Source organism: Hylaeus anthracinus, unplaced genomic scaffold, assembly GCF_026225885.1.
Source record: "Hylaeus anthracinus isolate JK02 unplaced genomic scaffold, UHH_iyHylAnth1.0_haploid 4, whole genome shotgun sequence".
In the NCBI taxonomy this organism is placed as follows: Eukaryota; Metazoa; Arthropoda; class Insecta; order Hymenoptera; family Colletidae; genus Hylaeus; species Hylaeus anthracinus.
In genome coordinates this window covers 15,632,615-15,659,627 of record NW_026535289.1, presented here as the reverse complement: position 1 = coordinate 15,659,627, position 27,013 = coordinate 15,632,615, and the positions used below count along the sequence as shown (strand labels likewise).

The 27,013-nt window shown below is 38.8% G+C and overlaps 5 protein-coding genes across 9 annotated transcripts; 2 read left to right on the top strand and 3 right to left on the bottom strand.

The window, feature by feature from the left end:
* The first annotated feature begins 172 nt into the window (after positions 1 to 172).
* Positions 173 to 7,829, top strand: LOC128894933 (alkyldihydroxyacetonephosphate synthase). Its single transcript, XM_054157039.1, has 6 exons — positions 173 to 534; positions 1,107 to 1,196; positions 4,619 to 4,899; positions 5,838 to 6,126; positions 6,225 to 6,534; positions 6,746 to 7,829. The coding sequence occupies exons 1-6, from the start codon at positions 446 to 448 to the stop codon at positions 7,517 to 7,519; spliced, it is 1,833 nt and encodes a 610-aa protein (XP_054013014.1). The 5' UTR covers positions 173 to 445; the 3' UTR covers positions 7,520 to 7,829.
* On the bottom strand, positions 7,739 to 16,002 carry LOC128894932 (TATA-binding protein-associated factor 172). Of its 2 annotated transcripts, XM_054157038.1 has the most exons (15): positions 15,817 to 16,002; positions 15,301 to 15,350; positions 14,963 to 15,210; positions 14,524 to 14,879; positions 14,061 to 14,415; positions 13,306 to 13,928; positions 12,443 to 13,221; positions 11,612 to 12,185; positions 11,250 to 11,544; positions 10,868 to 11,169; positions 10,472 to 10,785; positions 9,599 to 10,349; positions 9,197 to 9,475; positions 8,487 to 9,125; positions 7,739 to 8,340 (listed from the first exon to the last, which is right to left on the bottom strand). In XM_054157038.1, exons 2-15 carry the CDS (start codon positions 15,309 to 15,311, stop codon positions 8,140 to 8,142), a joined length of 5,727 nt encoding a protein of 1,908 aa, XP_054013013.1. In that variant the 5' UTR covers positions 15,312 to 15,350; positions 15,817 to 16,002; the 3' UTR covers positions 7,739 to 8,139. The 2 variants fall into 2 exon arrangements, with proteins under 2 accessions (XP_054013013.1, XP_054013012.1); XM_054157037.1 differs by lacking the exons at positions 15,301 to 15,350; positions 15,817 to 16,002 and having other exon boundaries at positions 14,963 to 15,224.
* Positions 16,003 to 16,537: 535 nt separating this feature from the next.
* On the bottom strand, positions 16,538 to 17,624 carry LOC128894989 (putative ATP synthase subunit f, mitochondrial). The gene is made up of 4 exons (XM_054157147.1): positions 17,415 to 17,624; positions 17,239 to 17,337; positions 16,793 to 16,909; positions 16,538 to 16,695 (listed from the first exon to the last, which is right to left on the bottom strand). Exons 1-4 carry the CDS (start codon positions 17,500 to 17,502, stop codon positions 16,667 to 16,669), a joined length of 333 nt encoding a protein of 110 aa, XP_054013122.1. The 5' UTR covers positions 17,503 to 17,624; the 3' UTR covers positions 16,538 to 16,666.
* Positions 17,625 to 17,902: 278 nt separating this feature from the next.
* On the top strand, positions 17,903 to 22,867 carry LOC128895124 (actin-interacting protein 1). The gene is made up of 13 exons (XM_054157399.1): positions 17,903 to 18,063; positions 18,938 to 19,059; positions 19,142 to 19,232; positions 19,321 to 19,468; positions 19,539 to 19,706; positions 19,797 to 19,965; positions 20,050 to 20,178; positions 20,266 to 20,370; positions 20,442 to 20,762; positions 20,869 to 20,988; positions 21,065 to 21,223; positions 21,591 to 21,741; positions 21,823 to 22,867. The coding sequence occupies exons 1-13, from the start codon at positions 18,048 to 18,050 to the stop codon at positions 21,930 to 21,932; spliced, it is 1,809 nt and encodes a 602-aa protein (XP_054013374.1). The 5' UTR covers positions 17,903 to 18,047; the 3' UTR covers positions 21,933 to 22,867.
* On the bottom strand, positions 22,324 to 26,959 carry LOC128895125 (protein abrupt-like). 4 transcript variants are annotated; one of them, XM_054157402.1, is made up of 5 exons: positions 26,807 to 26,954; positions 26,426 to 26,662; positions 25,938 to 26,130; positions 25,650 to 25,826; positions 22,324 to 23,710 (listed from the first exon to the last, which is right to left on the bottom strand). In XM_054157402.1, exons 3-5 carry the CDS (start codon positions 26,118 to 26,120, stop codon positions 23,045 to 23,047), a joined length of 1,026 nt encoding a protein of 341 aa, XP_054013377.1. In that variant the 5' UTR covers positions 26,121 to 26,130; positions 26,426 to 26,662; positions 26,807 to 26,954; the 3' UTR covers positions 22,324 to 23,044. The 4 variants fall into 4 exon arrangements, with proteins under 4 accessions (XP_054013377.1, XP_054013375.1, XP_054013376.1 ...); XM_054157400.1 differs by lacking the exon at positions 26,426 to 26,662 and having other exon boundaries at positions 26,807 to 26,959; XM_054157401.1 differs by lacking the exon at positions 26,807 to 26,954 and having other exon boundaries at positions 26,426 to 26,799.
* Between the last annotated feature and the right edge of the window lie 54 nt (positions 26,960 to 27,013).

The window sequence follows — 27,013 nt, the reverse complement described above, 5'->3', positions numbered from 1 at the left end:
GCATGTGGGAGTATGGGGTATGGGGTATGGTGTATGGGGTATGGGACATGTGCGCGAGGCTGAGGATCGAGATTGAGGAAAGCGAAAGCCAGAGCCAGAAGTGGCCAACTGGTGAGCATGAACTGAGCTGAGCGTTGTGTGCCGTGGCTGGTGAGTCGGGTTGGGACTACTATAGTAGGTGGAAAGGTTGGTGGTTTAGAAGGAGAATGTATCGTGGGATCGGGTATAAGTGATTGGTTCCTTTGGCGAGGAGAAGATCCGTCGGTAGGCGGGCAGCTGTAGGGCGGGGACTCTATTGATTTAAATTTGGTTTGCCGGTGCGCGTGTCAATAGTCAACACACTGCCGTGAAGAGCGCGCGCTCAAGCACCTACTACGCTTACGCTTACACTGGTCGTGTTGTTCGTATCTAAAGGTTAGGCCCTTCTCTGTGCAGTCAATAGGATATGTCGACTAATACGAAAAACGGAACGATCGAGGATGCGGAGCATTTAATCGAACCCACAAGTTTCCAGAGTGCCATACCGCAAAAAAGGTCAGTCTCGTACCGGCAATTTCTGGTTCGCGTTGACTCTCAACGGAACCCGATACGACCGGACGAAATCGCGAATAATCTCACCGATACCGTGAACATTGTTAATTTTTTCCTAACCACGCCTCGAAACAACTACCAGCTGACTCATCGACAGATGCTACGAATTCAATTCACCGTTCACCCTTGGTATCGTTCGAGGAGGAAAAAGACAGAGATCGATCGATAATATCGTATTATTTTCTTTGGTTTACGCGATTACCAGTCGATGGGTTACAGGTACGGTTCGGTCGCACGACAAACGACTAAATCGTTGAAACGTTGGATTTTTCACGGCGTTTCCCGATATATCGGTTCATACTTTTCCCACAAAAATCGATTCGTGCTTACCGGATTCTTGCTCGCTATCTACCGAGTTGTGCTCTTTCTACCGATTGGTTATTCGATTGGTCACGTGGTGTAAGAAATGCGCGCCGAACGTGTCGCGAATTTCGATTTCAAATATTTTTCAGTCTCTTTAATCGACGATTAATGCTAATCGCCAATTAATCTTATCCCTTTTCAAATGTTTCTAGGCACGAGTTGTTGAAGTGGAATGGCTGGGGATACAGGGATTCCGAATTTCGTGTCAACGAAAAGAACATTCTCGAGTTTACTGGCAACCGGTGAGTCTTTCGCAAAGGATAACTCGATCGGTATCGTACCGTGCCTAATCTTTAACTATTTTACGCAAACTAAACATAACATAGGTAGGTGTTGACGCGTATGTAGATAACGATATTAAATTCTAATTAGTAATTATAATACATACAGACATAAAAAGGATTTTAGATTTGGACTATCGTGTTTGCGCATACGTTAACGCAACGCGAATAATTATAATATCGCGATATACGATTTCCGAAGGCTTTACGGTTTACGTTTACGCGGTATCAGCCGTGCCTATATTCGAGTTTAATACCTCGAGTAGTATTTGCTTTGCGACTAAACCAGTAACGTTTGTTCGAAACTGCATACGATAAAATATACTTTGTCTGCGGAAACGCTTATTTAAAGGTTGACGTTACTTTGTATTGAAACGGTAGGTTTATTATCGGAATAAAAAAAGGCGGAATGGAAAAGAAGATTCAGTTGAGTAATGGTATTCGATTCACTTCAAGTTAAATTAATAATAATTGCTTTACAGCTTTCGATTACGTTCCGTACATTTGTAGAAGATTCAGTTGTTTGTGTTAGGGAAACGTTAGGGAAAGGCAGGGACGTTAAGTAGTCCAAGTGCGTTAGGGACGTTAGGAAAGTGGTAAAGTAAACAAACGGATGGTTAAACAAGCGTCTGCGATGAATTCTTAGAAAGCTCGTATGTTGTTTTGTTTAGAATGTTGCATCCGAGTTCTTTATCAGCATTTCATTATCGCGTTCGCAACCGTTTCGCAGGAAACTTTTACAAACGAACACGGAGAAGCAAAATGCATTTCTATCGGACCTCTCGTTGTATGCAAAGATGTAGAAAATTGATATGTATACGATATAATATACGTATACACGCGGTGGTATAGCGAATATCGTGAAATACAATCGAATAGCCTCGTTAAAAATCATTTTACAAAGCTTCCTGTTTCCCGTTAAACACGAACTCGATGGAAAACAATGCGATTTATAATGTTTTAACGACGGAATGAATTTTTATTGGTATCAATTGACATTCCCATTGTTAAAAGTCTCTTCCAAATGGAAATTCGTATTTTCGATACACGGATCATCTCGTTAAACTCTGACGATGAATTCATCGTACGAAGAAGTTTATTATTTATTTTTTTTTTTTTTTGAAAACTCGTTGAAAAGAAGAAGCAACAGAGAAATGATAATTTCGTAAATGTCACTCGGTATACCCTCGATAATAGTAATTTATCGATAGAAAAAGAGTAATTAAGAAAATCATAGAAATATACGTTACGAATCAATCATTTTGAAAGATTGCGATGCCGACGATTACGCGTGTACTATTGTTGTATAATAATCGAATTGTCTGTAGAATGACGATTGACCCTTAGCTAACGAATTCTTGCTACCGATTCCAGCTGTAGGAATTATTTGTGCAACGAGTAAAGAAAGAGGGGAACGAATAGAAATAAAAGGTAAATAAAACGTAAGTCGACGAGACACAGATTCGCGATGGTGAATTTCACTCGAACGATAATAATCACTTGTAAAAGGTATACCATCGTAACGATGCCATACAGCATACACGATGACACCACCGTACGCCTTTAAGAATGAAGGATTTCGCAAGTTGTTCGTGTTGGTCATCCACGGTAAAAGGAGCGCTACTCGTGCATCTATGATTCGCAATCGTGTAAATATTACAGGCCTATTATTAATGTTATTTAGTAAGAGATGCGAAATAACACGATGTTACGATGTTAATACGTGTCTTACTATTCGATTATTCGTAACTCAAACTTACTGTTAGGCCGCAGCAAATCGATAGTTTAGCCGGTTTAGCGTAGCAAAATGCCGACCAAGATAAACCATCGAATACAAACACACCGAACCAATTACCGCGTTTAATCGTCGAAACGGACTTTAGTTTCGATCTCTTTTATAAGCATCCTAAACGACCGTGTTAACGTATCGTACAACCGATTGCGCACCGCGTTAACTCGTAATTCGTAATTAGTATTGTAACAGGACGAATGCAATGCATTCGTGCGGAGAATTGGTATGCGTTACGCGCTAATAGATCCTTGCCGCGTATTCGAGAAAAAAATAACCGTAATGCGTCGATCGAGCTTTGGTCAGGCGTCGCGTCGCGTCGCGTCGCGTCCTCTTGTCTGGAACGTGTTTAGTGTTTACCCTCCACTCGGATGTCGTAAGTCGAAAAACGAGAAAGTCCATCTTTTTGCCGTTTGTCCCGTCAGCCTTGGTACACCGATCAAGTGTACTCGACTCCTATCCGGTAAATGAATTCTAATGAGCGCGAACAAATATACGGGATGCACAGCCGAAAGTGTTAATTATTGAAACGAACTTGGAAATATTTCGCGAACGCTTTTCGATCATCTCTTCGATTCTACAGCCTTCTCTAAAAGTTAAATATAGTATTTCGCGCGTCCGTTAGGGATTAAACGCGGCAACGTATTCGAGTCTCGTATCTCCATTTCTCATAAATGCACAAACACTCGGAGTACACGTAGCCAAGTAGTCGAAGCGTATCGAATCGTCCGCATGAAATATCGAACGAATAGTTGTCCATTATTATTCTATTTAATTAATTTGTTAAAAATCACTTGTTTTCGAATAACCATCATTCATAGAGCGTGACGTATTTAAATTCGATTTACCTCTGATGGTACACCTTATATTTTTGATTGGTCGAGGAGTCGCCATTACGTAAGATAACCGCGGTATCTTCGGACTGGTCTTAATATTTTTTTCTATTTACTCGAGCCTTAGCCTTAGCCTGGTGTCGTCGATGCACGTTCCTAAACATTCCTATGTATACCGACTCGAAACCAGAACCAAAGCGCGACATTGTTTTATTCGTCGATCATTTCTAATCCCCTAATTTTGAATCCTGTGTCGAAAGTGAAATGGCTATTATTAAGAAACTCGTAAGAATCTTTTTCTAGGTAATCTCGATGATAAGATATACCGATGAAACCACGCGTAACTCTCTACTACACGTAAACCGTTTGTGAGAATCGTTTGAATCGGTTCGAAGGTTGTAGATTTCTTGGAAACAGGATTTGTACGATACATTTTAGTTTATCAAAGTTATCGCGCCAGGTGTACTATCGGTAGATACGAGTTTCAAATAAAATCAAATAAATAAATATTTTCCAGTTGAACCAATAAAAATGTTCCGTGCTTTTTTTATACGATGATTGTATAACGTATAAGAACAGAGGGTTTATTATTAGCGATCGAGTAAAAGTTTCCTCGCGTTTGCTTATCACCTAGCTAGACACTAAACGTTCCCGCAAAAGAGGAAGAAAATAGCCGGCACCGTTTCTTATCGGTCGCGACGATTAACGTGCAACGTTCGTTTCGATGTTTTGACGGTGAACGATGAACGAAATGTTCGCAGGTACCCGATCGGGAACAAAGAACTTCCGTATTTCACCAAATGGGTTCAAGACGTGGTTGGCGTTGATATGACCAAGAAAAGTCCGTGTCAATCTATGCCAACAAACTTTCCAGAACCGGTTATATCGTCGGAACACATGGAAGCGATTCAGGAGTTAAACATCGAGTACTCCACAAAAGGCATCGATCGATTCTTTAGAGCGCACGGGCACACGGTGCGAGAAATTTTTATTTTAAAACATGGCATGTTCAAGAGAATACCCGACATCGTCCTCTGGCCAAGTGAGTTCGACGAACGTGTCGATCCAATTCTATCTCTAATTATTTTTCTGTTATTTTAACGGTGTTTAAGTTTTAACCATATCAATTCCGAGGCAATTAGGATCGACTCGAACAAGTTTTCCGTTTATAAGTAGTTTCGGTTCATTTGATCGGTGACAGTAAAACGGTTCTAAAATTTTAAGCGTATCGCGAGCAGCGCGAAACAAGTTATTTTCAAACTAATCGCATACTCTCCGATTCGGGATTCTTTTAGCTGTACAGTGTTGCTATCGATTTATCGAAGATACTTAGCGAGTGGGGACGTACGAGTTGGACGCACGTCCAAGCCTTGACTTGGATGTACACTGTAATTTCTGAAAGGTATATCTCGTGTAAAGAACGAGCCTCGAACAAACTACGATACACGATTAACGAACGAGAAACGAGTAATAAACAACGAAAACTACAGCTACTTTTTATCCTGACTCCGTTGGCATTTCGAATACATTGTTTATATGTATAATTTTCATGGATTTTCTACGTATCTAAAACGTGCAAATTACATTTTTATTCTTACGGATGAAAGCGTTTCGATATTTTGCGTAGTTGTAAAAGTTAAACGTAGCGTGCATTACGGGTACAAAGCCGTACTTAAGTATAGTCGCGGTTCTCCCGTGTCATTCGTTTATGTAATGAACGCTGCAGATGGTACAAGTTAGTACTTTTACTCGTTAACGAATTGCTTAAGGCGCGTCGCACCTTGTTCGAATATTTATATCATTATTAGATCGTTGTTCCTTTTACGAGCAAACAAAGGGAGAAATCATATACACGTACAGGTGTAGTACGTTTAGTTTCGTTTGAAAAATTATTCTTCCAAATAGATATGCCGTTAAAATAAAAATTGTAGAATCTCGTAATGGATTCTCTACTAATATTTATCCAATGTGTATTTGCAGAGAGTCACGAGGACGTCGTAAAAATAATTAAATTATGCGCTCGGTATGGATCGGTCTGTATTCCGTTTGGAGGTGGAACCAGCGTCAGCTGTGCATGCTCTTGTCCGGCAAACGAGCGACGAACGATAATCTTACTGGACACTAGCCAAATGAATAGAATATTATGGATAGATAGGGAAAATTTAATCGCCTGCTGTGAGTCTGGTATCATCGGTCAGGATCTCGAAAAACAACTGCGCCTTCAAGGTCTGACTTCCGGTCACGAACCGGATTCTTACGAATTTTCTAGGTACGCGATATATCCCATTAAGAAAAACAAACAAAAGTAGAGCACGTATCTGGTTAACACGTTAAACGTAAAAATGTGGTTATTTGTTGAAAGAACAGCTTAGGTGGATGGGTCGCGACGAGGGCGAGCGGTATGAAGAAGAATCGATACGGGAACATCGAGGATCTAGTCGTTCGAGTGAGAATGGTCACTGGCAGAACGGACGATCCCGAAATAACGCTGGAAAGGGGTATCTTGGTACCCCGTGCCTCGTGTGGACCCGATTTCGATCATGTGATCCTCGGTAGCGAGGGAACTTTGGGCGTCGTGACGGAAGTAGTGTTGAAAATTAGGCCGATACCAAAAGTAGTTAAATACGGTAGCATAGTTTTTCCGAATTTTCAAACCGGTGTAATGGCGATGCGTCAGGTAAGCGTCAGTTAACGTTTAATTTCATCTGGACGTCCGCGGAGATGGGCAAATCGGTCACACGGGCTATCCGTTCGTTCCACCCTCTAACTCCTTCATTTATTACATTTATTTATTTATAAACACCGAATGGAATTTTGCTCATCTCTGGACGTCTAGCCATTTGCATCTAAAAAAAACAATGTATGTGACTTGTGATACTTGCGGGTAGGTGGCAATGGAACGATGTCAACCGGCGAGCATACGCCTGATGGACAACGAGCAGTTTCAGTTTGGACAGGTTCTGAGACCCGAGACTGGCTGGGGTGGTTTGATTCTTCAAGGATTCAAGCAAGCCTATATCACAATGATAAAAGGTTTCAAGTGGGACCAATTGTGCGTTGCTACGCTCTTGTTCGAAGGCAACACGTCGGCCGACGTAGCGGCGCAGGAACAAAAGATTTATAACATCGCGAAACAATTCAACGGTGTGCCAGCTGGGGAAACAAACGGTGAACGGGGATACGTACTAACGTTCGTAATAGCGTACATTCGAGATCTCGGTCTCGAGTACTATGTTTTGGCCGAATCTTTTGAAACCTCGGTTTCCTGGAAACGTGCTCTGCCGTTATGTAGAAACGTGAAATCGCGTGTGGCCAGAGAGTGTTACGCGCGCGGTATCGAAAAATACTTTATCTCTTGTCGTGTTACGCAAACCTACGACGCCGGTTGTTGTATATACTTTTACATGGCGTTCAACTATTATAACCTCTCGGACCCCGTCGAGACGTACGAAACGATCGAGCACGTCGCGCGCGAAGAGATTCTCGCCATTGGCGGTTCCTTGTCCCACCATCACGGTGTGGGCAAACTACGTTCCTGTTTTTACGAGGACGCTGTCGGCCAACAGGGAGTGTCCCTCTACCGAGCTGCCAAATTACATCTGGATCCACATAATATATTCGCAGCTGGAAACCTGGATCCAAAATGCATATCGAAACTGTGAATCGAACGAAAACGAAACATTGTGATAGTCGGACTCTGGTCACACTGGGGATATACATATATCATTCAACTCGGGAGGGTTATGGTTCTTATTAAGAGAATTTTCGATATACGATCAAGACGATCGGTAATGCCGTTTACTGAAAGGTCTGGACGATATAGAGATGGTGTGCGTTAAAGAAACAGACTAGTATAATATATAAATAAATATGCACCACGGTGTCAGTTGGTACAAATACGGAATTGTATTTGCATCGACATTTTTATAAGTTATTATAAATAAACAAGACTCGCTTACTTATAGTACTTAATCAATGTTATCTGCAGCTTATTTATCCGAACATCTTTTTTTTTTCTTTTTTCTTTTTTCTTTTTTTTCGGTAGGTGATTCACATATCGTATCTTCTTGTCTTTATTTTCTAATAAAAGAATATTCGTTATTTTCAGTTTTCAGTTTTCAGTCTATGGATGAGAACGAAACGCGGGGATATATCGACTTTTCTGTTGATCGGTGTTTGCTTTACGTACGTTTGCACGACGACATAACCAGTTTTTAAATACGCGTCGACTTTACTGAATCGATACGCGGTTCGGTAAGCCTGATTCACTAAAATGAAAAACTCATTGGGTATCAGCCTTCAGTTTCGATAAAAATGAATCGAAATCGTATTCGTCGTCGTACTGTTGTTGTTCCCACAACTCGGGAAGGATATCCAAGACGGAACGACTAACACCTGGGAGAAGAGCCATTTTTGATCCAGCGTCTCCTTGACCGTCAGCCCTCTTTCCTCTGCCGCTGTCCAAAGAAAATAAATCCAACAACTGCAACAAATCGCCAACGTTACTTTATCTATCAACAAGATAATAGATGCTCGCTCGACTAAGAGAACCAAGTAAGAAGGTGGAGAAACGATAAGAAAGTAACCAAGAAGGCAACTATAACGCAAAAGAGGAGGATTGTTTGTTACCTGATCGGTAGCCATCGTCTCCAATGAAGCGTTTTCCGTCGAAATCACAGTGTTTGCCGTTAAAAGTTTAAACTTTTGAAGTCCCATAATTTTCTCCTCTACCGTAGATCTAGTGATAAGCCTGTACACGTTGACAACCTTTTTCTGTCCGATACGATGCGCTCGATCCATCGCTTGAAGATCTTTCATAGGATTCCAATCGTGTTCCACGAATATGACGGTATCTGCGCCGGTTAGATTCAAGCCAAGTCCACCGACTTGAGTTGTCAGTAAGAGTACATCTATCGAGGGATCTGCATTGAAACGGGCAACCACGGAATGCCTTTGCGTTGCTGGTACGCTTCCGTCGAGACGAAGATACGTAACAGTCGGCAGATGTGTGCGCAGTAAATCCTTTTCTACTATGTCCAGCATCGCTTTCAACTGGCAAAAGATTAAAGCTCGATGCTGGCTCACCAATTGTTGCTGTTGCGGCGGTTGATTATCCGGCGTACCGCCGGCAGACACGGAATTACGGTTTTGTTGCTGTTGCGGTTGTCCGATACCGCAGTCTAATAGCAACTGTTTCAACGCGGGTAATTTAGCGCCGTGCTCTATGTCGGCCAAACTACTTTTCTGTTGCTTCAACGAATTGCACACCTACAACATTTGGAAATGAGAGAAACGAGCAAAGCTACGTTTTAAACTAGATAAATCTGAACGATACGAACCGATTGATAGAGTGGATGCCGTGGATTTAGCACTAATTTCGGATGATTGCAAACGTTACGTAGGTATCGCAGCGCTTCGAACACATGCCCACCTTGAGGATCCTTGACGGATGCGGTACACGTCGCGTTATAAAACATACTAGCAGAATGTCGGGTACGGAAATCTTCGTATAATGTACGTTGCAGCGTGGATAGATCGCAATAATAGTCTTGTGTAATTTTCGGTGGTAAGTCTTGGAGAACGTCTTCCTTGTTTCTTCGAAGTAAAAATGGTAGAACCTGGCCAGAATGAATTACAGATAAGAAAAAGAAAAATAGTTGGTTAAAGGGGTCGTACGAGTATCGGATGGGAATTGGACAAAAATATGAAACAACGAAGCAAAGAGTATAAGAAATAACGACCTGTCTATGCAGTGCTTCCATAGCCAAAGCACCCGCTTCTTGTTCTTTTGGTCCAGCTTTAGGTTCTCTACAGGCTAGAATTGGACGCGAGTATTTCGCCGCAAATTGTTTCTCGGTGCCCAGGAAACCCGGCATCAGGAAATCGAACAAGGACCACAGTTCGAGTACGTCGTTTTGCACTGGCGTTCCCGACAGTATGAGCCTGTGATTGGCGTGTAATCGTTTCGTCGCCTTTGCACTTTTCGTCTTTCCATTTTTTATCACATGACCTTCGTCAAGCACACAATAATTCCACTGACGTGTTTCAAAGTAATCGATATCCTTACGCACTATGTCGTAGCTCGCAACGATCAATCTATGGGAAGTAACTTTTGGCCGTAGTTTTTCACGTTCGGGTGGTGTTCCGGCGAATTGCAACACCGAAAGATGTTTCGTTTCGAAGAATTTCTCTGCTTCGTACACCCAATGCCCGGTCAAAGTCGGCGGACACACTACCAGACTCGGCGGGGCGTGTGGATTACGATGATGATCCAGCGCTAAAATACAAAGCGTCTGTAGCGTTTTTCCAAGACCCATGTCGTCGCATAGTACGCCGTGAAGTCGATAACGATTTAAGAAATTCAGCCAATTCAAGCCTTGCCGTTGATAAGAACGCAACTCTGCGGCAACAGGGATCGGTAGTTCGGTATCTGGAATACTGCGTGGATTTAAAAGTTGTTCCAAGAACCGTCGTTCCTGAGCTTTCTTCTCCCTGGATTGGAACATATTAAATGGATCGTATTAGTACGAGTCCGAACAGAATTTGAACAAATTAAAAAGTTAACTAAAGCTACTGTGTGTGTGTGTGTTAACTAAAACGTTGACTAAACTTACACCAAATCTGGTGGGTCGGTAATCGCTCCAGGATCGAGGGGTAGAAGTTGTACGAGTGTCGCAAACGTTGCGCTACAAGCCAGTCTTACGCATTGATTTTGGTCGCTCATACGGCCAAGTAAAGGAACCATGAAGAGCACAGCGTATGGAACTATATTGACACCTAAATTTTCGACAAGGCATGTCAATGCCTCGGCTGCGCCTTGCCTTACAGATTCTACCTCGCTCGGTGCCGTTACCGTCGTCGAATACACTTTTTCTCCGCCAGTTGCTTCTAAAAGCGGTATTACGCTGTTCATAATATGTATAATTACCTGCAAACAAGATTAACCGACTAGAGATAAAAACAACTAGATGCAGACAACTCGACAGAGTTTAGTCCAACTGTTACGTTACCTTCTCCGTATCTAACGTAGCCAATACGGAAATACATCGCGATGCCATATGTCTAACAGCTTTATACGGATGAGCCAGTAATTTACACAAACACGTAAGACATCCTAAAACAGGAGGCAGTAAAGCTTTGTCTAGACTCGGAGCCAAAATTTCCAACACTTGTAAACCAAAAATTAACTGATTCACTTCTTCTTGAGTATTTTCACGGCCGGTGATCTTTTTATCTTCTCGTAGTAGATTCGGCAGTATTAGTTCCCAGAGATGCGGTAAACGAATAGGCAATTGATTTCCGAAATGAGTAGCTGTAAAAAGTGTGCAAACCTTATATACATATGTATATGTATATTTATTACGTTGCGTTAGGATAGTCGTTAAAGCAAACCTATAGCGGTAAGCGCCAAAGTAGCTCCGCGTCGACGCGTTCTGGCGGCTTTCGCCTCGGGTTCTTCGCAAGCGAGCAGCTCTTCCAAAGGAATTTCAGTCGTGGGTGGCCGGCCTGGTCCCCTTCCTCCGCCGAGACCACTCGTCGCCCCCCGATTGTAAGCTACTCTTTCAGCGTGTTTCTGTCTATTGCTTAAAGTAAGAATTCCATCGGAAAGATCCGCATCCGTCTCGATATTTATGCGAGGCGTGAATTCGATATCCGAACACAGGAATGTACATAAATTGGTCGATATCTGTGGTATATAAAATGAAATTCGATCAAATGCACCGACACTTTCCATGCGTACTATTCATGCGTACCTTTGCATTAGGGGAAGGTTTTCTATCTAGACAAAGGTCGACTAGGTACGACAAATGTTTTGCAGCTAATCTCTGTAGCTCCTCGTTTTCCTCGCGTTTAATAGCTTCCATTAGAGGTTTTACTAAAGGATTAAGCGGTTGCGGGGACGGAGGAAGGCAATGCAACATCGTCGCGGCACCGGCAAGCGCAGCCATTGACATAACGTTGTGGGAAAGCTGTTGCGCTGCTGTGTCAGCAGCGCCCACTTCCAACGCTTTTCGCCTTTCCTCCAAACTTTCTATCAACTTTGGCTTTAATTTAATCGTACTCGGACCGCAGCTAATGTTTCCTCCACTCGGTCCTCCGGAACCTGTCGCATTGCCCATGCCGCTAAGCTCTGAAATTGGTTTCCCGGCAAGGCTTGCAATTTGATCGAGCGTCATTACCCCCGTTGCATCTGTTTCGATAGGAACAGGTAATTTATAATGTTTGAGAGTGGCAATGTAATCACGACTGTCGTGTATTAGTCGAGTGAAAGATGCGGCAATCTCGTCATAGTATACACATTCGTTTAAACACCCCAAGAGTTTGTCCCTTTTAAGCAAACACATAATTATTATGTTATACTAAATCAGCGGTAAGGAAGGACCCATTCCACGTAAAATCGGGTTCTTCTTAAAGTAATATCTCGAATTTCCTTTTCGAATTAGAAACGTAATATTAGCGTAAATATCTCTATTCGTTGATAGATATATAATACATTAGAGTTTTAGCAAAATCTGAAACATTACTTGAAAAAGTATCCAATATCGCGCGGAATGCGTACGAGATAGAAAGATTTATCGATATACCTGAGAATGTCCGGTATCGTAGGCGGTTTTGTATCGTTCACAGTCGCCCAGTGAGACATCGTCAAACCTGCGACGGTGCGCTGCAATGCCGAGCGCGAGTTAAGATGTGCCAGTAATACTTTAGCGTAACAAAGTGCAGGACTAGGTATATCCGGTGTATAAGTAACACCTGGCGCTGGTTGGACTACGTAATGCGATAGCAATCCAAGCATACGCGCGGCTCTACAACGAGCTTGGACCACGTTTGATTTCCTTATATTCTGAGCTACAGTCTCGATCCCACCGATATAAACTTTCAGTTCGGATATCGATTTTGTGTTTCCGCTTGCAGCGTTGTTTCCTCCGTTGTTACCGGTATCCGATTGCCCGTCGCAGCTACCGATAATCTGATTACTCTTAGTTCCTTTATTAGGCGAACTTATAGTCATTAATAAGTTTGGATTAAATGGCACGTGTTCTGGTTGCATGGCAAGGCAGAGCCACGTGCTGACCAGAGGACACGCCGCGTGCAATAATAGTTCGAGATCGCTCTGTACGACTAGATTCTCCCAAACGCGTTCGGCTATGTCTTGTATGGCAGTTACGTGCTCGATAAGTACACGTTGAAATACATGACGAAGAGCTTCCTGTAATACGAGTCCACCTCCTTCACCCCATCGTTCTTTTCGATCTTCGGTGCGAGCACCGTCATCTCCGGTTAACGTTTGTAACGTTTGCAACGTTGCTTTACGGACACTCGAACTAGAATGACTAAGAAATGGCCATAATCGTGGCAAAACCTACGATAACAATTTAATTTTGTTCACACTCACAGATCAGACATACATTAGAACGAATCGTTTTCTTTATACGACAATCGTTACCTGTGACAATGGCTGAGGTGTAAGACAAGCACGAGCCGTAGGTAGCGAAAGTATAGCAGCCAGTAGCCCCATAAAACTGTTGCATGCCGCTGCGAGATCGTCTTGTTCGCGTAAAAGTTCCCAGAGGCGAATTACAACAGCTTCCAACTCGGATGGTTCTAATAATCGTGGGAGAGCAGATGCCACTGGTATCAGCGCGCTGGCCGCAGAAGCGCCTACATCGTCAACAGGATCGGAAAGACCTTTCATGATGGCCGGAAAGACCCTTGGTAATATATCGTCTAGTAAATCGTCTCGTACGGCGAGTAAATATTTAAGCGCAAGTAATGCACCATGCCTCGCTTCCCATTCATCGTGTTCTAAAAGTTTCAGCATAACCGAAAGTATTCCCACGACACCCTTATTTTTTTCATCGTTATCTTTTTCATTTGGCACTAGTAACAAAAGAGAACCTAGCGCTTGAGCACACGTTTCTCGAACGGGTGCGACAACTTGATCGGAAACAAAGTCCCCGAATCGATCTAATCCTAACACACATAATAAACGTAGAGCGGCATCTATGATCCATTGATAATGAGCTTCTTCCATTTCATCCGCAGTCTGATCTCTCGATTTACCTGCGCCTGTATTAAATGGTCAGTAAAAGCCAAGTTTTACTATATTATTTTATCGTTACGTTAACGTCGACAGTTGAAAACTATCGAGGAAAATCATAAACGTAATATAGTATAAATATAAGATCTTACTATACCTACCTTTCCCATGGAGTTTAATAAGTTCTCGTAAAGCAGTCGCAGCTCCATGCCTTACTTCCCACTTTTGACTAAACAAGTCTTGACAAAGATTTTCAGCAAACGATTCTAGAGGCCAATCTATCACAGAATCTGGCCAGCAACCGGTACTGTCTGGTACTCCATTTGTTGATTCAGTTTGCGTATTACAATTAAGATTCATCTCCGATGAAATCACTTCTTCTAATTTTATTTTTTTATTTAACGATTCGCCTGTGCTATTAACGGGTGATTGAGCATTTGAATTATTATGATAGTCATCGTTGCTGCGATGGTCATCTGGTTCTCGCGAGCGTTGTTTCGAAACTGACTGACGTGCCTATATTCAAGAAATATTAATACATATATATTTCCAACAATACGATACATTAATACTTTCCATTCGTAATGTTTCAATCAGGGAAACATACTATAATATATATAATACCTTGCGTCTAGCTCTGTTCATTTCACGTCTGCTAAGTCCACCGGGTTGTTTTAACGTTTCACCCACGGACATTTTCATCTGTGTATTCGTGGTAGGTGATAATACTGCCGGTGTAAGATCCTCGGTGGTAAACAAATCCGACGTATCGACGCCCATTAATCTTGGATGAAGACCCAACTTGGCAGCAATAACTTTTTCGTCTTGATTAGGCGTTTGTTCTCCGTCGGCAGCAATTAAATCGTACTCGCTGCCTTCCGATCCAGTCAGATGCGAACTACGCGCCAAGACTTTTTCCATATCAAAGTCCTCCAAATTTAATCTATTATTTGGTACATGTTTTTTTGTTTCTCCGTCTTCTATTAACCAACAAGAATCGAAAATCAGCATTCGAACACGACAAACTATCTATTATTAAATGATGTGAAAACCTGGCCGATACCTGTACATATTTCTTTTTTAAAATATTGTGGATCCCAAGCAGGAACTTGAGCGAGTATAGCTTGCACAGCCTGTGCAGCCGAAACTCTTGTATCCCATTGCGGAGACTTCAAAAGAGTAGAAACTCTTGCTAACAAATGATGTAAATCGTGAGGATGTAACCTCTGCGCTTCTCCCAATTGTTGTGCTGCGGCTCGTTTAGTTACCGCATTTGTTCCTGTCTCCAATAGTATAAACAATCTATCCAACCTATGAAAGAACATTATTTATGTTGCGTGGAATCATATAATTAAATTAATCTCCTTTACATAGGGCATTATACAATGCGTGATATCATACCTTGATGTCATATTTACGAACAATATCGATCGACAAACAGCTATGAAAACCTGAAATCAAAATAAAAGTATCAACGTTTAACAAAATAAATATTATTGAACGTACTTTGGTTGTATGCTTATGTACGATAAAAGTACAGTAGGAAGTGCACTTAATGCTCCAGCTGTGTAAAATAAAATGGAGTAGAGAAATCGCTAAAAGTGTTTATACGTTATTTCTCGTGTGCCGATGAAAAAAAAATTATTATCCGGTAGAAAAAGAACGATTGTCAATTCCAAGAACGCAAATCTGTTGGAGTTTAGTTGATAAGGTGGTGACAATAGATGACATCTGCGAGGACGCGTTTTTTAATCGGTTTAAAAGATCGTGGACACAGGGGTAACGCGAGATTCGGGCATGACACAGTTTGTTTTAATTAAGAAAATTGAACGCAACGCGATGTCTGCTGGGATGCTACGAAAGAATCCAATATGTGGACGTATAAATAAATAGCGATCGACAAACACCTAAACATACCTGATTTTAAAATACAATTAATCCAACCGTTATTCTTCAGCTAACCCGCATAGCCGTTTCCCACTGTATTGATTCCTCGAAAATCACATTACGCTGCGTATTTTGAAAAAGTCGACAGATAGACAGACTATTTGTCAAATTTTTCGGAGAGAAACGCATGTTACAACCATCAAATTTATACTGACAGCCATATTGCAGGGGAACCTGACTTTTGTCCCCCAATTTTGCTCTCATTGGCGGATCAGGCACATCTTATCGATCGATCGACCAATCAACGTTTTCTTCGTGCAATAGTACGCATACTTGGTGCACAGTGCACACCCTGCACACTGCACACGATGGATTTATGCTGTGTACACATACCTTGCCGGATGCATTGGTTATGCTTATTCTACAATCAATTTGCATTCCATAATCTTTTATTGGATTTATCCTTTTAATTACGATTTTTCACAAATGTTTACGTATTCGTTTTAATTAACTGACCAGCTAAATTTTTCGACATTTCTATAGTGCTGTATTTTAGAATAAATTTACGTGTCATTTATACTGTGATATAACATATATCAGCGTGTGATGATTCGTTTACTATACTCCGCTTTAAAATAAGCGATACATAACTTTTTAGTAGTAGTTTTGTTTATTTCACACTGGATTCACTATTACTTAGCTATATGTTACTCGAAAGTTCTTAATCTAATTAATTTCATATAATACATGGTTACATGTTTAAAGAATCTTTATTTCACTTTACAAGCGTTCAAAATTTTTAACTCCTTTTAGTTAACTAATATATATCGTAGTAATATTCTATTTTTAACGAACACGTGCTCGATAACGAAGTCAAACTTTAGTGGTACTTGTAATTCCTGTGACCCCCTGAAAATCAAAACATGATATTTGTTTAAAATAATATATATTTATACAACTGTATTATGATATGATATTTAAAGTTTATTTTAAAATTTTTACTTACTGATACGATAGTAATTCAAATAATAGAAAAACATAGATCCTCCAACTACAATTTGAGCAATCGGAGCTATACCAGTTTTTTTAGGCAGTACATACTTATGCTGCCAACGCCAAAAAGCTGTAAATTAACAATAATTCTATTTTGAATTACGTTCCGCTAATAACGTAATAGAAATATTTTTCTCATCATTTTTTATATTAACGCATCTTAAGCAGAAACGATCTAAACTCGTTTCGCCGGTATAACGAATTATAGGGAATTAATTATAGGTTTTCATCTATGTCAAGACTAGAGATGAATGACAAGTTTCAAAGGTATCTTACGCGGATATGAAGAGAAATATTTCACTTTTGTAATAAGGTTAACAAGAAAAAGGCTTTGGAATAAAACGATCGTTATGCAATTTTTGGGCCACGATATAATGGCAACTGCGATAAAATATGTACCTCGGGAAAATAATCCCATAAGTTGACGGGGTCCCTTCTCGCGTCGTCCAATCCATGCAGGCACTTCTTTAAGTTTCAAGTCGCTGAAAGGGGTATCAGCTGTAAATATACGATATTTGATAATTAATTAATTTTCAATCGGAAGTTTAGACGGAAAATTAGTCGATAAAACTTACGTTTTCCGTAATATCGAGCAGGATCGTAAGGACCATGTTTTGCTGGATCGTATTCTGCAGGATAATCGCCAAATTTAATGTTTGACATGACGAAGACGATAGAGAAAAAGAATTAAAGAGGATAATTGATCGAATCTCAGGTGGCACGTCTCAACGAACGATCCACAGATCACCGCAGATTACGTTCGGTTCGGATGTGTGGTGTACAACTGTTTGGACGAAAAAGTCCCTAGTGGGTTTTTGTACTGTGGCGTCATCGGTGGGAATCACCGTCACTACACACACTTTTACCGACGTCGCAGTCGCCATCTAGCGGGAACAGTGCAAACTAATTTCAGTACAAACTTGGGCATTCTCCCACCGATAGCGCCCCACTGATACTAAAACCTGTATCAGTATAATTGAGATTGGCTGCTAGCAGGGGGCAGCGCTGCGGGGGTCGCTGTCAGTCGTTATGTTTGCCATCTCGCTCGTCGTGATCGATGCTTCGACTAAATAAGGCAAGGGCGGAACAAGTATTTCGGTGAAAAGTGTTTGGGGGGGGCGGCAGAAAACGACACGAAGGAGGCATTGAACTGATTCTCGTTGTTGAGTTTTTTCAAGTATTATTTAAAAGAAATAAACGGAATAAAGATGTCATATGAAACAAGTAAGTGACACGTAAGCGTTTCGTCGGCTATTAGTATTTATCCAGCAGTGTATTGCCATCTGTTTTGTGTGAATATCGAGTCATTCAATTTTCCGGTTGCTTATCTCAAGCCGAATCATAACACTTCAAATGTATCGGTGATTATCAGATACGTGGTGTCACGATAAACTGCAAACAAACCAATTATTTTTTCATTTTTATTTATTTGCAAGATTTACCACTTAAACGGACGCTATATAATTTTCATTTTTCATTTTGTAACACGGTTCCTGTGTCGCGCCGTGGCAATTTATATCGCACCATTTTAAACCTAACATTTTTATTGTCTAATTCTAGATAGTGCAGATAATTGAGATAACCGAAGCTTATCAGATACAATTCGATTCAATTTTGCAGATGAAATAAAATACAGGAATTATAATTGTAACGATATCGATAAAGAAACTACCGGAAAATTATACTTGTATATAAATTTATGTAAAGAGATTTACAATATAAGAGAATACAATATAACGTTGTAAATATGTTTGTTAACGTTAAAAAAAAATGACAATCTTAAATTGTGTTATTCGTACATGGTAAAATAATTGATATTTTAGACTGATATACAGTTTACACGCTCAAAATAATTTGAAATATTACACACTGGACTTATGCCAATGAATGGAGGAAGTATATTTTAGTTTCATCCGACAGATATATGCTAATATTCGAGTATTCTTCCCAAATTATAATTTGACTGGAAATTAAATTCTATTTTGTATTTTATTCAATCTTTCTTTTTATATATTTTATCGAATGAGGCGTACTATTTTTATTGTCTAATTGGTATTGCATTGGAAGACATTAATCAAGGTCTATATTGTACTTGCAGAGTACATATTTGCTACACTACCCAGGACACAGAGAGGACAACCTCTTGTACTAGGAGGAGATACGAAAGGAAAGAATTTTTTATACACTAATGGAAATAGCGTCATTATTAGAAACATCGATGTGAGTATCATAATAATATCCTGTTTTAAATCTGAATAAATTTTTTAAATTCCGTCTTGTTTCAATTGTTTTGAATTTTTAGAATCCAGCTATCGCAGACATTTATACGGAACATTCTTGTCCGGTTAACGTCGCTAAATATTCTCCGAGTGGATTTTATATAGCTTCGGGTGGTGTGTAAAATATTACAAGAGCATACTTAGAGAATAAATTATCTGTACGTAATAATACATAGAAAATATATAACGTTCTATGTTACAGATCAATCGGGTAAAGTACGTATTTGGGACACCGTTAACAAAGAACATATTTTGAAGAATGAATTCCATCCTATCGGAGGACCTATTAAAGATATAGCATGGTCACCCGATAATCAGCGTATGGTAGTAGTCGGGGAGGGAAGAGAAAGGTGAGCGACGCTGTTTTTCCAGTGTAGTTTCAGCATAAGTAATGGTTCTAATTTTTATACGTGACTTTAGATTTGGTCATGTATTCATGGCGGAAACCGGTACATCTGTAGGTGAAATTTCTGGTCAGAGTAAGCCAATTAATTCGTGCGACTTCAGACCGGCAAGACCGTTTAGACTAATCACCGGGAGCGAAGACAATACCATTGCTATTTTCGAAGGCCCGCCATTTAAGTTCAAGTATGTATCGTATCGAGTACGATTAATTTTAATAATCGAATGACGTTAATTACGATTAATACTCGACACTATTATTTATCGCTTATACAGAATGACAAAGCAGGACCATACCAGATTCGTGCAGGCCGTGCGTTACTCTCCCAGCGGCAATCTGTTCGCATCCGCAGGATTTGACGGGAAAGTGTTCATTTATGATGGTACAACCTCCGATTTAGTTGGAGAAGTAGGATCACCCGCCCATCAAGGTGGAGTATACGGAGTAAGCAAGTCAAATATTCTTTGATTCTGAGGTTTAACGTGAGCTTTGTACGTGTTTTTGATTACTTTTTTACGATTTCTATAGATAGCTTGGAAACCCGATGGAACACAATTATTAACTGCCTCCGGTGATAAAACATGTAAACTATGGGATGTAGAAACTCGCTCGTTGGTTAGCGAGTTCAATATGGGTTCAACAGTCGATGATCAACAGGTATGTCGTGTTTTCGTTAAAATGATCATAGTTAAAATACTTGGAGAATAATCTTTGTAAGAATATAATGAAACTCGTCTTTTCTAGGTCAGTTGTTTATGGCAAGGAAATCATTTGCTGTCCGTATCTCTAAGTGGATTCATTAATTATCTGGATGTTGACAATCCCGAGAAACCGATTAGAATAATAAAGGTAATGAGAATTCGGTCGTGTAAGAGAATCACTGTATTAAAGGACATTGTTTCATTTGTTTTGCTTTGCAGGGTCATAATAAACCGATAACAGTATTAACTTTGAGTCCTGACAGAAGTACAATTTATACTGGATCTCATGATGGTTATATTACCAATTGGAATGCACAAACGGGAGAGAACGATCGTGTTCAGGGCCACGGTCACGGAAACCAAATTAACGGGATGAAAGCTGCTAAGAACTTACTTTATACCGCTGGTATCGACGACACCTTGAGAACCATTGAAATACCTACAAATGCATATGTGGACACGTCTGTAGTTAAACTAGACTCTCAACCGCGAGGTTTAGATATTTACAATGATATAGTCGTAATTGCAACTATTCGACAGGTAAGATTTCGTTATCACTGGCAATGTACACGATAGATGATGGTTCTCTTCAATTGATCATTTACTTTAGCGGGTAATAATTAGTTAATAATAAATCTATTTCTAGATCACCGTAACTCAAGATGGCCGGAAGGTATCGAGTGTACCTATCGATTACGAACCTTCTTGCGTATCGATTAATCAAGAAAATGGTGATGTAGCCATAGGTGCTACATCAGACAATACAGTACGTTCATTAAATTTAATCTACTACTTTAATTTACTTATTACGAAAACATGATACGAGAATGTTTAATTTTTAGGTTCGTATCTATACACTGTCGGGTACGAACCTGTCTCCGAAAACTGAATTGGAACATTTAGGTCCAGTGACGGACGCCTCTTACAGTCCTGATAGCAAATACTTGGTAGCTTGCGACGCAAACAGAAAAGTGATCCTTTATGTTGTTCCAGAATATAAGGTAAAAATTACTACACGATTCGAAGAAATTATAAAATGTACAGTTGCAAGTAGGATACTAGCTTCTTTTGAATTCAATGTTTCTTATTAAATAGTTATTTAACGCAGAGTCTCCCTATTGCTACTGCTACTAAATTATACCTTATGCTTTTAATGCGCATAGTGCGAATAATATCTTTCACTGGCGATATACATATACGCATAACTGCTAGTACCTATATATCTTATACATGAATTTGTTTGTAACGGTTGCTCCTCCTAAACGCTTATGGGATTTTTAGAGGGTGAGTAGAGCCTTCGCTTAAAAGATATCGTTGCGTATAGAATAAATTTAACAAGACATATTTTGATAAAATATAATGTTGCAGCTTGCACATAATAGGGAATGGGGCTTCCACAATGCAAGAGTTAATTCCGTAGCATGGTCTCCCAATTCAGATATGGTTGCAAGCGGTAGTCTTGATACAACGATTATTATCTGGAGCGTAACAAATCCAGCGAAGCATACCATCATTAAAAGTGAGAATAATTATTGTAATTATTTCTTTGTACTGCTTTTCAAATTGTTTATTTCGCGCCGTTGTACATTTTTTGTTTCAGATGCTCATCCACAAAGTCAAATAACGCGTTTAGTTTGGATCGATGAGGAAACATTGATCTCAGTCGGACAGGACTGCAATACTAAAATATGGCGTATAGAAAAGATTTAATTAATTTTTTGAAATATTTATCTGTTTTTAATTTTTTTTTTTAAAGAGCTTATCTTTGAATGCATTTTATTTATTTTGTAGTCGATAGCGAATGGATATTGTATATTATTTTTTAATACGATTTTTGACCTTAATCGGACTTTACTGTGATCCTTTTATATTCGATTTTTCAAACAATCAAAATGCGTAAACTTTACAAACGAAATTACCGCACGTATCTATTTTACATTTTTGCGCAGTGTCAATTACAAATAAAGTTTCTACATGCTGTAATTATTTTTTTAAATGTTTACAGTATGACTGACGCAGTATACCGTTTTTAATTCGTCAATTTTTGACTGGGTGATTGTAAAAAGAATTATCTGTGAAAAAAAAACTCAAAACGAACAAATTTGTCCTACTCTGTTGTCTTTATTGAAACAGTGTAACGATAACAAGAAAACAGTAACAATTCGAACACTAAGGGTCTCGAGGAACGTGATCACACTTTAAGTTATTTGTACATTTAAAAACAAAATAATTGAGGTGTTACTATAATTTGACTTATTCTTAATCAGTCTAGTACTGAATGTCTCTTAAAAAGATGAGGTACATAAGTTTTTATAGAATCGCCTCCTAAATTCACTCGTTTAATAAAATATTCAACAGCAACGTTTACCTTTTCCATGGAAACGCAGTTGAGGGATTATATAAATCGGGTAGTCTTTATATTGCTTCTCTTTTTTTTCTTTTTTTTTTTTGTAATTCATTGTACTTAACAACGCTATATTGGACATTGTTCCAACTAAATTATGATAATGTGACTGAAGTATAATTACACGAAGCGTGTAATTTAAATAAGGAAGCGCTTTAAAAACTTAACAATAAAAATCGAAATACTTTCATAACGATTTGACCTTTTCTCAATTGAAAATCCGGTACTTAAAAGAGAATTACCCTGAAGCAATAAATAATGAAAATCAGAAAATTCATTTCCTAACCTTTAATTTTAATTCTCAATTTTTAAGTTAATAATCGACTTGAATAACAACGTTAACTTTTTAGACAAATTAGGTAACCTAAAATAAGGGCATGAATTAATACAAGATATTCGTCTATGCAAATAATAACTATTAGGGTTTGGGTGTATTATATCGCGAACGTTTTTGTGGCGAAGCCACTGGATGTCTATACGAAACGTGTTTCCGGAGTGCGTCTCGCGATCTTGATACGTGCGAACAGGCCGTACAGCTATACGAACTATTACTATGAGTTTCCATATGTACCCGCAAATTATATTGATTACTTAATTGTTTTCCACAGATAAGGCAAGTGACACTGGATTTATTGTAATTTTGTGAAGTTCTTCCGGCCACGGAACTAGTAAGAAATTTGAAATTTGTGTCCCAAACAGGTGGTGGTTTTGTTTCTTCTACCGGAGTAATTTGATCTTCTAAAATTGGTGTACCTTCATCCATTCCGCTATCCGAATATCCTTGCTCGGCGTACTTGTTGGGCGAAGTATTAACAGAAGGAATACTGACTTTTTCTCTTTGATTTAGTTTTGCATTAATGGAGTAATAAGGCTTAGTTTTCACGCAGTACGATATACTTTCTTGATCATTAAATGGTTCTTCTATATTTTCCGTTACATCTGTTGCCAAAACTGTTTCTAAGGACTCTCCGCTCGTGACACTGTCTTTATTTTCTTTCTTTATCGGTGCTTCGGGTAATGTTTTCTCTTGTAATTGCGTCGATGGTGTTTGGACGTATAAACCATTGTCGTGTCTCGAATTTTTCTGTAAACGAAGGAAGGAAGCAAATTATAATTTTCCAAACACGAAACATTTAATTTTCAGACTCGAATATTGGCTACGATTCTCTTCACTCTCACACGTTTCAGCTTTTATTTTTACGATAGGCACCGAAGAGTATCAAATTATCTGTTCTACCTAGCCTCGAAGATCGTTAAACATTTTGTTTAGTGTTAAACAAATATCGGCAGAGTTTTATCCCTAAAGTTTTGAGAGTATCGTATGTTCCATAATAATTCTAATATACTAATTCTTGAAAATAATCAAATTTAAACTACAGTTTTATCATTTTTATCATTTATTTTTATGGTGTGTCTTATACTAGTATGTTATTCTGTGTAAAAATTATTCATGCACTGCTTTTCTCTGTCCTTTTAATAAAAATAAGACTGTTAAATATTTATACATCAATTCTAAATATTTGTTATAGCCACTCTTGACTAAAGTATTAAGCATTATTGTAATGCAAAGTACATATGTAAAAAAACGAGTTGATCGTTCTAAAATATCTACCGAAAGTTTGGTTTAGTTCGTGTAGAGATTCTTGGAAAAAGCTATTTTAGATATACCTGTAAACTCATTCTATGGGGAAAGGTTCCATGGGATGCATCCACTTGCATTTAGTTGCAACACACACAACGACCTTGATCTCGTGGATATCGTTTATATTCATTATCGTTCCTTCGATGCACGCATGAACATAATATGTGTAGTAGGTAATTCCTTCGTGAGGTACTTCTTGAGGAACGACAGTGAATGTATTTAAGTGACCTGAACAAAACAACACGATCATAGGGTAATATAAAGATTAAGAAAGGAAGAAGCGAATATGTAATTTGTTTTAGATATTACTTTCTTATGATACTCTATTAAGGAAGTAATATTTAATATTGGAGCATCTTTCAACACATTTAATTGTTTAATGTTTTGCATGCAATGTATGAATATATCGTGGGAAATGCGATAAGTAACGAAATAATGTACTATAAATGTAATCCAGAAAAAAGATAAGCATAAATTTTATTCTATAAAATATGGAAATCCAAATACTTTGTTAAATTCAATTAACAAGGTACATTAATATTACTATGATTACTGCGAACTGCACAATGAAAGTGTGATTTTGTCAACATAAAACGTATTTATAATTCTGGAGAATATGTTACGTAAGGAAGTAACCAGGAAGGAATCGCTAATGTTTATATATGGCACTGAAGAAAATACATGCTTTGTTACTTATGTTTTATACAATTCACACCAAGGCAAGCTTTGTTAGACAAGGAATAATAATTTATCGAATAATACCGATTACCTGTTGCTACAATACGATGCAATTATTGCTTCGAAATTAATGCCGCTAAATTTTAAAATAAGATTTTTTCACGACTAAAAGTGAACGATTACGTTTTATTTTAATTTGTATTACGTTCTTCCGAACTTTGTAGAAAGTTAATCGCATAGTATTTGTACTTGAAACGCAATCATGCTTTTGATGAGCAAAGCATTAAAACAAGAGGTTTGGTAGAACAGTTGTAGAAAAAATAACAGACAAAAGTATAGTACAACGAGTCCTCGAGTTATACAGTTGTGCTCCTTCTTATGTCCCTGTCATCTTGTAAACAATGTTATTACATTTTTATTCTTATGTTAATTTTTCTCGATGCCTTACTTTTGTTTTAAGCTTTTTCCAAATTAAATTTGTACGACTCAGCTGACACAGAAAACTCTGTAACGAATTAACCACATAAGTCGAGGACTTACTGTATTCCAAGAATAAAAAAATACTCATTCAAACAAAATAATAAGATATTAGAATCCTAAGGTATCGTTAACTATGATGCGAACTTACCAGTCAAAAATATTTTGCGCAATTGCTGCTTTGTACGTTTACTATATTAATGAAAACATAGATGAATTTCCTTACCCCGGCAATGTCAGCTAGGCCACGAATATGCAGAGTATCAGCCATAGCCAAAAGCGCAGGTAATTGTTCTTGATAAATATTCACTTCGCCGTTATACATAAATGTAACTAATGCGCATAAATTCGCATATTCCATGCCTGGTAATACGATTACAGGATGTTGCAAAGAACTTAAATCCTAAAAATTTATTTTCATCGATATAATACAATAGTCGAATCATTTGAAATCTCATTGGTGACAATATCAGTAAAGTGCGTTTAATAATTTAGAAAATTGTGCAGTCGATACCTTAAATAATTCTTTAAAATAGTAACTGCAAGCTGAAAGTATAATTTTATGCGCGTGTATATGTCTACCGCCGGCGCTCAATGTGACATCTGTTAAATAGCCACCGTCTAGCAGTTTAGGAAGAGAGCTCAACAATGTGTTTTGAAAATTGTGCCACCGCAAACAAAATTGTTGACCCTCCATATTTTTTACACTGTGAATCAAAATGATACAACCTTTGAAAATTAACTTGTCTGAACAGCTGCGTTATGGTTTATAACACTGGATATTTTCATTGGAATAAAAGAATGTCACGTTCAACATTTGTTCGATTTATAAAATATCTTAAGACGGTAAAAGTAAATAAAATTAAGAAAAAATTTGTTAACATAATGAATGATATTAATCATAATAGCATGATCGATTAGACGAATCAATTTTCGTTGAAACAAAACATTTCTGTGTAATTTATTAGCTAGAAGACTACTTAGCTGATAAAATAAGAGTACCTTACAATCAAAATTAAACTGCGAACAAACACTGCACACAGTTAACAAGGTTATGTGTCTTGGAACTCTTAATAAAACGGCAAAAAGTTTCGTTGGATTTGATTGAATCTATTTGTGCCGAGCGGAAAGGTAGTTGGGTTACTGCTGCTGGTAGAGCACTTCGGGAGATAGACAATACTATTTATTTAATCAGGCTGCAGGTTCCAGCCAAGTCTATTATTGTACTTTCAGGTATGGCTGGAGGAAAGGACAGATATTATCGCGACAATTTGTAGAAAAAAAAAAACAGAGAAAAACTTTTGCTCGCCTGTCGACAATTGGCATAAAATTCACCGTGATTTCGTAGCGAAATTCTACACTTTCACGTCGTTCATCCCTTACCTCGAAGAATTCGTTTGATAAAATCGACAAAGGTATTCTTTATACGACACTTCACTGCTTCCATCTGGCAAACTTCGGTAGCGTAGAAAAGTATAATAATTGGACGACGTGTGGTCACGTTTTCCGAACCCTCAACTAGATGGCTGTGCATAGCAATTACCAACCGATTCTAAAATCACTAGATTCAGACGATTGCATTTCAGACAG